Raw genomic sequence first — 14,916 nt, 5'->3', positions numbered from 1 at the left:
CATACATTCATCCAAAGAAAGGATCATACTCGGACTTCATTTCACAAAGCATTTTCCAAAATGTCCCATCAAGGTCCCCGTGTATCCCTTTCCTCAAATTCAAATTCATCTTGATATATCTTCGCCCCATCCAGGTTAAGGGCTAAACCTGAATCATTCCAAAAAGAGTATCTCGTCTCACCCATGAGACCTGATCAAAATTTTCATTTCCCACCATTTCAGAATTTCCATCTAAAGTCCCATCACGATTTCCTCATTCTCTACTCAATCATATCATTCTCGAGGATCTCGTTTCCTCAAAACCATTCAAGACAAGGTCTTAAGCATGAAGAACCATATTTCCAAAATAATTCTTCCACACCCAGTTCAGTTCTGCTAACTGGGGCATTGTTCAAAATTTGGAGTGTTATCTTTGCCACTAAGCTCGACTTTCAACCGGCTTAGTAGCAAAGAGGGGCATCTGTGAACACCCCAAATTTTTCAAAAAAAAAATGTAAAAATGACCTTTTTGCCCCTGGTTTCATTTTATGAGAAAATCAAAGCTAAATTTTGATCATTCTTCAGATTTTCTGAATTAAAATCCATATTGATATATTCAAAATCAACTCCCGATCCGAATCCAGTGCTTTAAATCCATATTTCTTCAAAATCCGGATCCAAACGCATTTTTCTGAAGATATTTCCCCAAAAATAGCTTTTAATTCTTAGAAAAGCCCCCTGTTGTAAATATTTTACAAAAACAAAAAAAAAATTAATTTTAAATCTTTGGTTTCTCGTAAAGCTTTAGGATTTTATTCTAAAAATACAAAAAATTGAAAAACAACACAAAAACCAAAAAAATGAGAAAAATTACAAGAAAAACAAAGGATTTTAAGCCTTCTCAAGCCGTTTTTACCAAAAGCCTCATTCCTCAACCATTTTTCAAAAATTCCCTAAAAAGGAAACCTCTTTTTGGAAAAAAAGAGAATTCCTAACAACCCGCTCCCGCGCTGCCTTCTTCTCCTCTCTCCATCGTCCATCTGCAAACCGCATGTTCTCTTTTCCACCATCAATCCTCAACGGATTGCCTTTCTCGAGTATTCCATTTCACCTTTAAGAAGAGGCCTCCAAGCCTCTTCTAGAGGAGGGAATGATTTTTCATTGAGATCGGCTTTTCCACCTTTCCATCGCATACATTGCTCTTCCCTTCCTTATTTTCCCCTCCTTCTTCCTTCTTCTATTCCCATTTTCCTGGGTCGACTGAAGCAATCCCCCTTCCAGCAAAAGTAGCCAAGAAATTTGAATCTGCGCAGCATAAAGAGGGAATTTCATCCGGTCCAGGTATGATCCTTATTCCATTCATTCATCCTCTATTATCCCATACATTTTGATTTTCTGGGTTTTTCTCCGCTTTCATTCCATTAAGGCACATTTGGTAGCATTGGATTGCCTATGGCAAACCCATCTGCCTATCGTGCAACAACAACGGAATCTCCGATTCCAACACATGTAGTCTCTCATTTTTCTTTATACTTAAGTAATTTGAATAATCGGTTAATCCTGTATTTCCCTTTTGTTCTCATGCCTTATTTTCCCTTTTACCCATTTTCGATTTTTCCTTCATCTTTGATATTGGACTCAATACGAGCTCAGCATAGTGTAGTACCGCATATTTTTTTTTCTTTTTCATCTTTTTCTAGATTTAGTCTTCCCCTTTCCTGTACATTTTTAGGGGTTTGTTATCTCTTGACCTTTGATTCACATGGGTTTTCTATCTTGGATCATGTCTGACTTATCTTTTGATTATATACGTATATATATTTTCTCTTGGTCATCACATTGAGTTCATTCATCTCATTTCGTTTGATTGTTTATAATGCTTGAGGATCCTCCTGTTCGATCTCCTATTCTCATTTAACTCCCAATATGCGTTCAACATCATGCTTCATCCAGTCTATCGCCTTAATGTTATCTGGTCAGTATTGTGTGTGAAGTCTCCCCTATATGTTCGTTTAATGCATGTTATTTTGCCTTCCATTAGCATCCAATTCCCTGTAGATGAGTTCGTTGTATATTTTATCTCCTATATTACCTACTTCGTCTGCATCACGCCAGTGGCATTACAATAGTTATGTTAGCGTAAGTGGTTCATCGGCATTAGTTTCTTTTTTTACATATATGGCATCCTCTGTGAATACATCGCATGGTTCATGAAAAATCTGCCGCAAGAACCCCTGTATGCTCGATCCTTTGTAGATCAGATTCAATTGACCGCCATGAGCATCACTATTGGAAATATCTAGTTTAAATTCATTAGGAAACCTCATTGGATTCTGCCGTAAATTCATAAGAAGAGGGGGATCAGCCCCTGTTCCGTTTAAATGCGTCTCCTGTACTGCTCTTTTTCTTTTACTGCATCATGTTTTACACATCATTGCATCCTTTATATTATCTCTTACATTGTATGGTTATTCAATTCCTCATCTTCATCTCGCATCAATTTTTTCTTTTTTGTTAAAATCTGTTGGATATCTCTGCATCTCTGTTTCAAATTATGCACACCAAGGAGAGGGTGGACATCCTATATTGCAGGATACAACGAACATAAATGTGGTGAGTTTGTTTTAATGAATGTTGGATATGAGTTATATATCTTAGTGATGTAACTCGTATATGGCCATCTTGTGGTAGTTCTTTGAAATCCAGGGAAATTCCATTTTTTTTAACCCTTACACATTTCTATCTCCACAGCATTTTTCTGTTGATCGTGCTCTATTGCAAACACGATGCTTCAAACACCCCTTTATTGCTATTGTCCACCTTCACTCGCACTTGCCACACTATCACACCAGCCATCACTATCAAGCCAGTAACTACGGAAGAACTGGTTTCTCCTGCCAGAGTGATCCAGGCAAGAAGGTTTTGAATCTAAATGCCAACCTATAGTTATCATCGAGTTGTGACAGGCATATGTTCCATTCAACAAAAGCAAAAAAAATAAAATAAAAATAAAAATAAATATATATATATATATATATATATATAGAGAGAGAGAGAGAGAGAAAGCACAGTGGGCATGATTTTCTACAAATTCTGTGAAAGTTAAGATAGGTTTTTATTACTCGGGATGTCAAAGTTAGGATATCAAGAAAGTGCCTGCGGCCACTATTAAAATCAATTTGCTGGGTATTCATGACGCCCTCACTTTGCTTATTGAGCATTGCAGAAATCTGGCTTCAGCAACATGATCTCAAGCAGGGTATTGTCTTTGGAGATGCTCTATCAAAGACTTCAGGTGAAGCTAATCATAGTCAGGGGGAGGGGGGGCACAGATGATATCCAAGTCGCCTCACAGCAAATGATTAAGGGAATATTGCTCTGAAAGCTGTAATAGCCATTACTTTTGCAGCTGTCATGAGTCACATCTGTCACAAACTTGCTCTCCTTTCTGCAAAACACACTGTTCACCTGTATGTTCATCTTACACTGCACAGTTGTTCCATGCACTCCTTTTACTGGCCTAACACGCCTCCACTCAACATCTGTGCCTTTACTGTGGCATTTCACAATACATTTCCAGCATCATCATGTAACCATCTGATTTCACAATCCATAATACATGAATTTCGTTGGCTGTGCATCAGCCATTCTCACCCACACCATAGATACCTTATCTCTCACTGACCTATCCCCATAATCTTGCTTCAGCCACATACTGGATGAAGGGATCATTGCGTATTTGAGATTTGTTGGATAACAAATCCGACAGTGTATTACTCTCAGATCTGTATGTGTCAATTGGAGAATTCTGATACAAACTTTCAGAGATTGCTATCTCATCGACAAAAATTGGTAGGCATCCTGTTATGATATTAAACAGGGTTTGCTGTAAAACTCTGGTCCATCAGCCGGCATGTGAATATAACATAAATTTTTCTGGTAGGAACTGTATGTATTTGGGTTTAATACCCGACACATGTGTTCTTCTGATAGGGCTTCTACGAGATTGTTATGTATTTACTTCCAAATCCCAATGAATACTTTCCCATTAGGGTGACATGCTATAGTAGTCTCATCTCATTTAACTTAGAATGCTATCAATACACTTTTGAGATATATATGTTTTCCACTAAGCTCTTAGAAATACACACATGTATGACTAGTTTTCAGTATGATATTTCTTCTTGCCTTGAAATGACTTTGTTTTGCAGGAAATATGTGGATAAAGTTGACATTTGAAGTTGTAAATTTGATTTTATGAGTTGTAATAGCTAGATTTGAATGAAAATTTATATTTCCTGTTTTAGGTAGAATGAATGAGCATGGTAGAATATCATGAATTGTTTGTTTTCATACATTTTTCTTTATTTCTCAAAATTCCCACAATGGTGAAACACGAATGGCACGTGCACCATTTCGTAAGAGGTAAGTTAATGCTAAGTTGACGATTTACATCAACGGCCATAGTCGGGGTGTAAACAAAACTTAGAATTTCTATCTTTTACAAAATAACACTGGATCCACACTGGATCTACTTTCAAAGTTTATCATATTTTCTCAAAATATTTTCTTTCTTTTATCAGAATTTAACTTAGGATTAACTCAAAATGTATACCAATGGCCATAGTTAGGGTATATTGAGAGTTAATTTCATTTTAAATTCTATAAAAGCACCAAAAGATATTTTATTTTTCATCTGAATTTAGATATGACTATCATATAATACATTCAATGACCATAGTCAAGAGTGTATTATATCATTAGTCTTATTTAAATTCATTTGAAGAATAAAATATGATTTTTAAATCCAATTTCAAACTTAATTAAATTCGTTCATCATATAGGGTAGAATTGCATCATATTTTCAAAACTTCTTTTTCAAAATTCCAAGTGTTTTTCTTCTTCATCATCAGATCTTATTCAAATCCAATTCTGTCTCACTTCAAGATTCAAGAATCCAATTTCAAAGTCCAATTTGACCTTGAAACTCCAAAATCATTTTATATTCAAAACTTCAAATTTCCAACTCAATTCAAAATTCAATTTCAAAGTTCAATTTAACTTTGAAATTTCTGATTCATCTTCAAATTCAAATCAAGTTTATCTTCGAAATCAAAGTTTGAGATTGATTTTGAATCTTGACTCTTCTTAAATTTTAAATTCAATCTGGGTCTTCAAAACCCAGATCCATCCTCAAAAGTCCCATTTGGACTTTCAAAATCCAAATCAAAAGATCAACTTGGATCCAGATTTCCAAGTATAAACTCCATTCTGCTTAGGATCTCCAATTACAGATCCAAATTCCATTCAGGATCCAGATCCCCACTCTACCATTGGATCTCAGACTTCAGATCCAAAATCCATTTCTTTAGGGTCCAGAACCCAATTCTACCTTGGATCTCAGACTTCAGATCCAATTTCATTCCAGGATCCAGAATCCAATCTACTTTGGATCTCAGATTCAGATCCAAATTTCATCTTGGATTCCAAATATCGGATCCAATTCCATTCAAAGCTTCAGATCCAAAATCCATTTCTTTAGGGTCCAGAACCCAATTCTACCTTGGATATCAGACTTCAGATCCAATTTCATTCTAGGATCCAGAATCCAATCTACTTTGGATCTCAGATTCAGATCCAAATTCCATCTTGGATTCCAAATCTCGGATCCAATTCCATTCAAAGCTTCAGATCTAATTCCATCTAGGATCCAAAGATCCAACTTTACTTTGGATCTCCAACCTCTGATCCCAATTCCATTTTGGATTCCAAATCTTGAATCAGATTCGATTCAAAATTCCAAATCCAAAACTCCACTTTAAATTCCAAAAGCCAATTCCATTTCATTCCTCATTTCAAATCGAGTTCTCATTTCAGATCCTAAATTCAAAAGTCAACTTTGAACTCTATTCAGAATCCAGAACTTGGATTCGGATTTCATCTTATTCCAACTTTTGCAAAATCCCATCTCTCAATTCCTTTAGATTTCCCATTCAAAAATTGGAATTCAATTCCATTCCAAATATTCATTCAAGTTCAAACTTCTAAATTCAAAGTCCCTTTATGACTTTTGAAAATTCTCTTCATTCTCTTTTTATCTAAAAAAACTTCAAAATTAATTTCCAAATTCCAGATTTATTTTTCCAAACTCCTGATTTAGAACTTTAATCTTAAGTTCTAAGTTAGAAAACATTTCTTCACTCTATCAGATTCACTTGGGAATTCTTCAAAACATTTTCAAAAAGATCATACCTCTTTGCATTTGCACAAGCATGATTCATTGTGCATTTTTAGACTTAGGATAAATACTTAGATAAATTCTTTGCAAAGCAAAAGGCATAAAATTCGACCCTTGGTTTGATTACCCCTGGTAAAGGCGCCAGGAACGGTCGAACCTCGTACCGACGAGCGGATCCCGTCTCCCAGTTTTCCCGCAAATATTTTAAAAAACGGAGGCGAGTTATTTCAAATATTTTAAAATTAAGGTCAAGTGAGACCCGCAAAAGAGTTCATCTTCTTTTCTCTTCTTTCTTTTCTCTTCTCTCTTTCTTTCCGTTCTTTTATCTTTTCTCCCTTCAAAAAGGAGGAAAATAAGAGGTTGGAAAGGAAAAGAGAAGGAAGAGAGAGAACATTATGAGAGGAAAAATTTTGCGATGATCACACCGAGCCCGACCCTGACCCCAACCTCGATCGAGAGGGAGGTGGGCTCGGCTACCTGGTCAAGCCCGACCCCATCGGAACAGAGAGAGAGAGAGAGAGAGAGAGAGAGAGAGAGAGAGAAGGGAGGGCCTCCCCCTCTCCTGTAGAAAAGGGGGCGGGGGGGTCCCAACCCCTTCCGACGGCCTGCTGGGTAACAGAGGGCAGAGAGAGAGCGAGAGCGAGAGCGAGAGAGAGAGAGAGATGAAGGAAAAGAAGAAGGGAAGGGAGGAGACGTACCTGAGGGAGGAGGTCACCGACATCGGCAGACGAGCAAGAGGGAAGGAGAGAGGAGACAAGCAAGAGGGGGTGAGAGAAAGGTTGGATGACCAACGAGGTGGTGTCGGCGAAGGAGGCAGTCGCCGGAAGGGAGGGAGAGCAACGAAGCGAGAGAAAGGGCGGGGGTGTACGATGAATGAAACAGAATGGTAAAAGAAAGGGGGCTCGCATTAGGTTTTATGAAAAATTTTGCGACGGATTAGCGACGGTAAAATTCTATTGTAAACTTGCAATGGAGTAGCAACGGAAAAACGATATAACTCATCCATCGCAAAGTTGCAACGGAGTGTGAGACAGAAATTTTCCGTCACTAATTCATCACAAATTTGTGATGGCGTTTGCGACAAAAATTTTTTGTCGCTAATTTCGCAACTAATTCTAATTTTAGGAACGAATAGTTTTCTCTTGTTAATCCGTCGTAACTTTGCGACGGATTATTTTCGTCACAAATTTATGTCGCTAAATAATATTTTTCTTGTAGTGTAAAGGGCAGCAAGATGGGGCAACTGTGTGCATAGAAAGAGATGACTTGTCATATCAATTATTTAATGTTGATAAGGTATTCGTTTGATAACTTTGCATAATTTTATAATACACAATGACCTTAAACTAGATTTATGTTGTCGGTCTTAATTCCTGTCAATTGTGGCAATTATCATTGGGTTCTATAAAAAATGAACATACATGAGAAGGTGTTCAAGTTGTACAATTCCACGAGGTCCCTAGACTGTGCATATATTAACATCATAGTATGCCTTATGTGGCCCACCTCCTAAAGCTATGGACACACTAGTGCCCTAGCAGGGCTTGATCCGTTGACCCCACGTTGGTACAAAGTTTCATACTTGATATATTGAGTATTGCATTATTCCATTCTTGGTTAACTCATGACAATAGATACCTTTTAGGGGCAATAAGGTTTGGGCTTCTTTACATCACCACCACTGAGCAAGACTTTTCTGTTTGTTTGCATGAAGAAGGATTCCCGATTTCAGTTGGCAAACATATTTTTATTAATTCTTTAAATCGATCCGAATCATGGTCCAGTTTGCAAAGTCCTAACTATATCCAACTAGGTAGCTACAAATATCACCGATATTATGAAATATCAGCCAGTTTAACATGACATTTCAAAGGCTGATATAATGTGATATTTTTTCAAAACATTGCCTATTTTGAAGATATCACGTTGGAAAACATGGTATCACAGAATCTAAAAAATAACTTATAAATTTTATGAAATTCAAATATTATAAGGAATATTAATAATCGAGTATGACATATTCATGTATAATTGTATTTAATTATAGAATTTTGTTACTTTGTTTTATAAATATATATATATAATTTATTTATTTATTTTAATTTAAAACAATCATAATAATAAAATTAGTTATACACTTCTGTACATGATCCCTATATGATGTCAGTTTAATATATAAAAATGAAATTTTCAGGATCAAAACCATGTTAGGACTTTACTAGACCTGCTCTAAAACCCTTGAAATTGATCACAGCTTTAGTTAAGTTCCTACTCATGTTCGAGTCTGGAAATACCACAATTGCACTATATTGATTTAACAGAATACGTAGTTTTGACGGTTTGACCTTACCTGCTATAACGCCCCAATTTGACCTTGATTTGATTAGGAGGTAGCACAATTGGCCTTAAGTTGAAGGGACATCCCAAATTCAAAACCCAGATGCATTCCATGACCAAACCAAAGCCAACGGGAACCCTTTTCCTGTTGACAAAGAGGGTAGTACCTAACAACAGGGGCTCTGCTTGTCTGGTTGGAGCAGCTAGTGCACAAGGTGACCGAATCCCAATGGTATTGTTGTATAACTGGTAGGGGTCTGCCTAACCCCAGCTTGCCTTTCAAAAAACAAGAAGAGGGTAGTACCTGTGAAGTTTTACACACAAGACCTCACGATAAAGACCAGTCAATGGTGCACCTTTTGATTCTCGGAAATATGTAGCTTCTTCACTTCAGCCAAAAAAAAAATCATAAGGGCTATCCATGATAAATTTGTGAAAATAAAAATTAAACAAAGCCAGTCTGTCACAGATGAGGATAGCTCTCAGAAATGTAATTGTTAGAAGTACAGAGAAGGTGCAGCGGCACTTTCAACTACTCAGAGACTTCAGTGACCTCATCATCTCACTATAATCCTTTAAATTTTTTCTCAAACTTCAGCTCATGTCTTTTAAGGCCCACAGTCTTGATTCGCAGAAAGTTTGGAGGGAGTTCTACAGAACAACTTCAAACATTCTGAAAGCCAGTGGGCCAATTTTATAATCCCTACGATTAAGAAATGTAAAATCAAGAGGGGGGGGGGGGGGGGGGGGGGGGGGCAGCTCTGCTTGACTGGCAGGAGCAGTTAGCGCACATCACCTTGTGTTGGGCCGTAGCAAGTTCGAATCCCAATGGTATAGTTGTATAACTGGTAGGGGTCTGCCTAACCCCAGTTTTCTCTGTCAAAAATAAAAATCAAGGCAAATATGTATAACAGGCAGGCAGAAAGACTGCAGTTCCTGCTTGCCAAACTATAGCATGAAAAACAAACAAGCAGCAAAAGGTTCATCTGGAAGGAAAAACCTGATACATTTTCCTAGTTCAAACCCTTTGTGAAGAATCTTACCCAAAACATTACAAAACAGAAATGAAAAAATACAACTCTGCTTTTGCATGCCCCGCACCTGCTAGTTGGTCTTTGTCTTGATTACTTTCTTGGGCTTCTTCGGGAACGAGTTCTTCATCCCAAGGAAGAATACCAATGCACCAAAGAGAGCCAAGTTCTGTAAATTCAAAAAAAGAAAAGAAAAAAATAAGAGGATTAACAAGCATTCAAAGTTGCATATAAGCAATAAATCAAAAGAAACAGAGAGCAATGCAAAGTGTTTGCTACCAGGGAGAATATCGTCATAAAAACAAGAAGCTAACCTGAATAAATTCAGAAAATGCAGGCATGAATTGGGGCTTTTCAATGTCATAGTTGTAGAAGTCATGAAGAATGGGTGTCGCAATCGCCAGATAAATAAGCTGCAGCAATATCAGAGATTTAAAAATTCATCAAAAATCAAAGGACACAATAATTGACATTTCTATGCAGCAAGATTCATAACATTTAACGATTCATCAGAAAATCTAAGGACACAATAGTTGTGATTTCTGTGAAGCAATAATAATAACATTTAACGATTTATCAGAAAAACTAAGGACACGGTAATTATGATTTCTATGCCGCAATATTCATAACATTCTATGTTATAAAGGTAAATGATTATTGCAACAAATACAAACAAAAAAACTTCCTTCTGTTACATCTTTACAAATTGAGAAAGTCAAACATATTGAGAGAATTTTACATTTCTAACATACAAACACACAGACAATTCCTCCATCACAATGATTTAAACAAAGAGTGCAGATGTTCATAGGAATATAACCATTTCAAAATCCTGACAAAATCAATTACAAGTACCAAATGAACAAGACTTGCAATGACTTTAATTTGTGAAATTTAAGTGCATAAAAACATCCAAAAGCACAAGCACCTACAAGTGTGGCATGCATGATACATTAATTTAGCAATTTCCAATTATCCAATATACTGATCACATTAGCTATGCTAAGCAGGAAGAAATTCCTAAAGAGTTAAGTTGGAAAAAATATGGACCTAGAAGAAAATTCAGAATCATCCCAAGAGCAACCAAATTGTGTTGATAAATTGCCTTCCAATTTTACAAGGTGAAATTTTCTAAGGAAAACAAAATCAACTTAATGTGAAAAAGAAATAAGACAAGAAAAATTCTACCAGAAGAGATGCTCCAAAAGAGCTGCCAAAGATAAAGAGAATGCCACCAATTCCCTTCAAAGCAATAGCTGCAGCAACCAGATGTTTAATCTGCAAAATATAAACGAGAAGTTTATTATCAAACAACATACAGCAAACATCGTCAAGCGCTTATGGTGCTTTTGAGGAATGTATTTCACCTCAATGTGTGGAACTTCAACTCCAAGAGATTTTGTAACATGGCTTTTGAACAAATTGTACTTTGGTGCAAATAGATTGACCGTAGGTCCACCATCAGTGCCAAAGTCATTGAACCTGAAAAAGATATTACTCTCAAGACTCAAAATCTAGAGACAGACGTACAAAACTAGAAGGCTAAAGAAACATCTTTCTTTTCTTTTCTTTTCTTGATACCCAAGGCAAGAACATTATGTTTGTATATCACCACTTGACATGCAATCTCCATCATAAGTATCCCACAACCAACTTGATCATACAAGAATATCACTGTGCAGTAACATCTATCACACATTCTGTGTCAAAATAACAATTGGATACTATTTGAATGGCCAATATAACAGTCAACACGACCACCCAGTATATAAATATGATCCATTGCAATGGATCTGGTTAATCAACTGAGACTAGGCATACCAAGATAGATATATTTGGACAACATAACCACAAGCAAGTAGCTTCCATAGTCATTGTTTTCCCCGCCATACAGCAGAAACTATTTTCTTATCGATTAGAAAAAGTAAAACTTGTATGCTGGTGATACATTAAGGCATATATGATGCAGAAAGTAAAGTGGCCAACATTGTTTAACCTGAAAATCTCTAGGGTAGATGCATACTCTACCCATTCAAACAACACTTCCAGAACACATCCATACTTAAAGTTTAAGTCATTCACATCAAAAATATCAATATTACATTTTGTTTTATGCATACACAACAAAACTTCAATCATTAACCAAGAACCGAGAACATATGGCATATGCACTTGGATGTGTCAAATGTACCATCATCTACTAGGTACACAATCAATACATGATAAATGACACATGCAATCCATAATTTTAAATGTATGCAGACTTGCAGAGCACTCAAGTGATAACTTCAATCATTTCAGCTACTGCACAATCATATTAAAAACATTGAATTGGTTGGCATCAACATGGTGGGCTGCAATCCAAGATGTCAAAGCTGGGAGAATCCCTATGCTGGAAGCCATGAAAGGCTTTCTTGAATGCATTTATCCATAAAAAATCAGTTTATTGAATATCTCATGGACTTCACATATATTACAGATTGTACAAGTCATGGTTTAAATAAAATTTAGAAAGGAAATGGTTGAGAGAACATCTCAGCACGGTTCTGTAATGCTTCTTCCACAATGTTGACCTTAGAAGCCCCAGCTATATAAGGAGATTTGTGCCCATAAAGTGCTTCAAATGGTGTCATCTTAATAGCTGACTGGAAAGCCGTATTGTATGACCATTCTACCATGGGAGGTAGTAGAGTCACAGTTTTGAATGGTCACTCATGTATGCCTGCAGATACGTTTCCAGACACCTGTTTAGCACCTCGGACTGACCACCATATTGTGGGTGATAGCGGTGCTGAAAGCCAACTTAGTTCCCTGTAGCCCAAAGTACCTCAGTTGTCAAAGCCAGCGCCTAGGTGCATCCCCACCACCTGGGCAACCAGGTTTGGGCGGTGGGGCCCTATATTGCAAGCCTTTTTTTTTTTTGAAGATTTTTTTTTGAAGACATCATTTGTTTTCTTCTTCGAGGAGGAGAAGACATGTAATTTATCTATTGCCTGTATTATGTCTATTGTCGAGAAAAAGAAGAAGACATTATTTGTCTATTGCTTGTATATATTATGTCTATTGTTGAGAAGAAGAAGAAAAAGAAAAAGAAAAAGAAAAAGAAAAAGAAAAAGAAAAAGAAGAAGATTATGTCTATTGTTGTTGTTAATTTTTTTGTATACATGATTTTATTTTTTGTGTATTGTTCATTCACATTGTTAGTTATATGATTTGTTTATTCAATTGTTAATTTATTCTTAATTTGTTTGAGCAGGTTAAGATTATGCAATATAATTTCTTTACAGTGTTCAACCACATATTATTTGTCTATTGCTTATTGTTGATTGATTTTATGTTGTATACATGTTTCTTATTATGTTTGTTTTTATTTTTTTATTTGGGGTACCGCCTAGGCCCCACCTAGGCCTTTTTAGGGGTTCACCGCCTAGGCTCGGCCAAGCACCTATGACAACTAAGCAAAGTACTCACCAAAAATGGCTGACGAACGTGGCATTCCATGTAACTAAATGCATCATCCCGCTATTCAACTTCTTGTTACAATCCTTAGTAGATCATGAAAGCAACAAACAAAATTCATCACCTGCATGCCCTTATAATTTCTTATTGTACAACCACTTCGTTTTTCATCATCATTAGTTAATAAAAAAACGACTTCACTTTTCCTCAATATACACTTTGAATTCCTTAGATGTTGATACCTTATAGTTTTACTTTCCACAAAATTATGTCTCGACTCTTGAGCTCCTAAAATATCAAACTATGTATTTAAATAATCTCTTTCGTGAAGAAGAAAAATCGTTCCTTTGCAAAAAAAAAGAGAAATTTCAAAGATAGATCCTCAAGACACGGTTTAAACTCCACCAGTTTAGTTATACTGAGCTCCCTTGAAACCATTATTTCCTGACCTCCACTTAAACATTCTCCTGTCCAAACGACCCAAACTTCAGACACTATAACCCAGATCTCCCTTCCAAACAAACTCATCAAAAGATAACGCCAAAGAAACAGGCATTTCACAAACAAAAAGGAAAAAAAATGATAATTCCAAAAGAGCCAAAAGAAAAAGATGTGATCTTCCGCAGACGATAACACTACCAAGCAGTTCATGTAATCATTTCAACAAGCTAATTAGCACAGAAAGGATCGATTTTTTTATCTCAAATCAAACTGTCGAAACATGAAAAGCTTCTAGATAGCATAAAAAACATAACTTCAACATTTCTCGCGAAAAAAAAATGAAAAGAAAAAAAGCAAAGCCTGGAAAAGAGACAAAACAAAGAAAAAAAGATGCAATCTTCCGCACATCATAACACTACCGAGCAAGTGAAGTAACCAAATCAACAAGCTACTTGGCACAAAAACGAACAATTTTCTCAAAAATCAAACTGCTAAAAACATGCAAAATCTTCAAGCTTCAAGATTACTACCGAATCAAACAGTGAAAAGGAAAAGAAAACCCAGAAAAGAACAAAAGAAAAGCAAAATCGGATCCGATCTTCCGATTCAAGAGAGAGAGGCTCACATCTGCCACGCCGAGAGAATGAACATGCAGGAGAACAGAACTCGACCGAAGAAGGAAGCGAATCCCATGTCTTCCGTCCGGAGCGTCGCCAAGAGATCCACCGGAGAAGGAGAGATCTGGCCGGAATCTGAGTCCGGATCTAGGGATCTACGGGCGAGGGATTCCACTTCAGATCGATCCCTAGAGGAGGAGCGGAGAAACGGTGCGGCTAGGGCTCCACGGGAAGCTCAGACTCTCTCTCTCTCTCTCTCTCAGAGTCTAGAGCTAGAAGTAAAAGCTCCCCTGAAGTCTCTCCACTGCGGATCTCCATCAAGTCACGTCGGAGTCCGTCCTTTTTATAGGTCCGCCTTTTCTTGCCGTGGGGTTTACCCTTAGAGATGGACGCAATCTCCGCCGTTGATCGCCTCGGACAGCCATGACGCATCCGACGGCCCCGCTCGCGCTGTTTTAATACTCCGTGGCAGGTGACGTGTACCTCTCTGGTGACTCAGATGCAAACCTTTATTCGAATTTTAAAATTTAGAAAAAAAAATTTACAAAAAGACTCCTAACGTTTAGTCTCTTTTCAAACACAGCTAAAATTTTGAAATATTACAAGTACATGAATTTCTTAGTTAACTAGGCGTGTACTCATAATATCTCAAACGTTAGGCATGTATTCGTAATATCTCAAAGGTTAGGCGTATCTTCGTAATAACTCAAGTGTTAGGAGGTTTTATAAATAATTAAAAAGTTAAGCATATTTTTGTAATTTTTTCTAAAAAAATTTAAGAACGAGGATAAATGCAATGACGAAGAGTAACACG

At 36.8% G+C, this 14,916-nt stretch overlaps 1 protein-coding gene across 1 annotated transcript; it reads right to left on the bottom strand.

Annotated features, from left to right (window-relative positions):
- Positions 1 to 9,541: 9,541 nt before the first annotated feature.
- LOC149828201 (uncharacterized) lies at positions 9,542 to 14,422 on the bottom strand. Its single transcript, XM_090016780.1, has 5 exons — positions 14,111 to 14,422; positions 10,953 to 11,067; positions 10,774 to 10,863; positions 9,900 to 9,998; positions 9,542 to 9,754 (listed from the first exon to the last, which is right to left on the bottom strand). The coding sequence occupies exons 1-5, from the start codon at positions 14,176 to 14,178 to the stop codon at positions 9,659 to 9,661; spliced, it is 468 nt and encodes a 155-aa protein (XP_089872906.1). The 5' UTR covers positions 14,179 to 14,422; the 3' UTR covers positions 9,542 to 9,658.
- Between the last annotated feature and the right edge of the window lie 494 nt (positions 14,423 to 14,916).

Source organism: Nuphar pumila, chromosome 9, assembly GCF_984573655.1.
Source record: "Nuphar pumila chromosome 9, dmNupPumi1.hap1.1, whole genome shotgun sequence".
Classification (NCBI taxonomy): Eukaryota; Viridiplantae; Streptophyta; class Magnoliopsida; order Nymphaeales; family Nymphaeaceae; genus Nuphar; species Nuphar pumila.
Note: the sequence above shows the minus strand (reverse complement) of the source record. Positions and strands in the feature narration are given on the sequence as shown.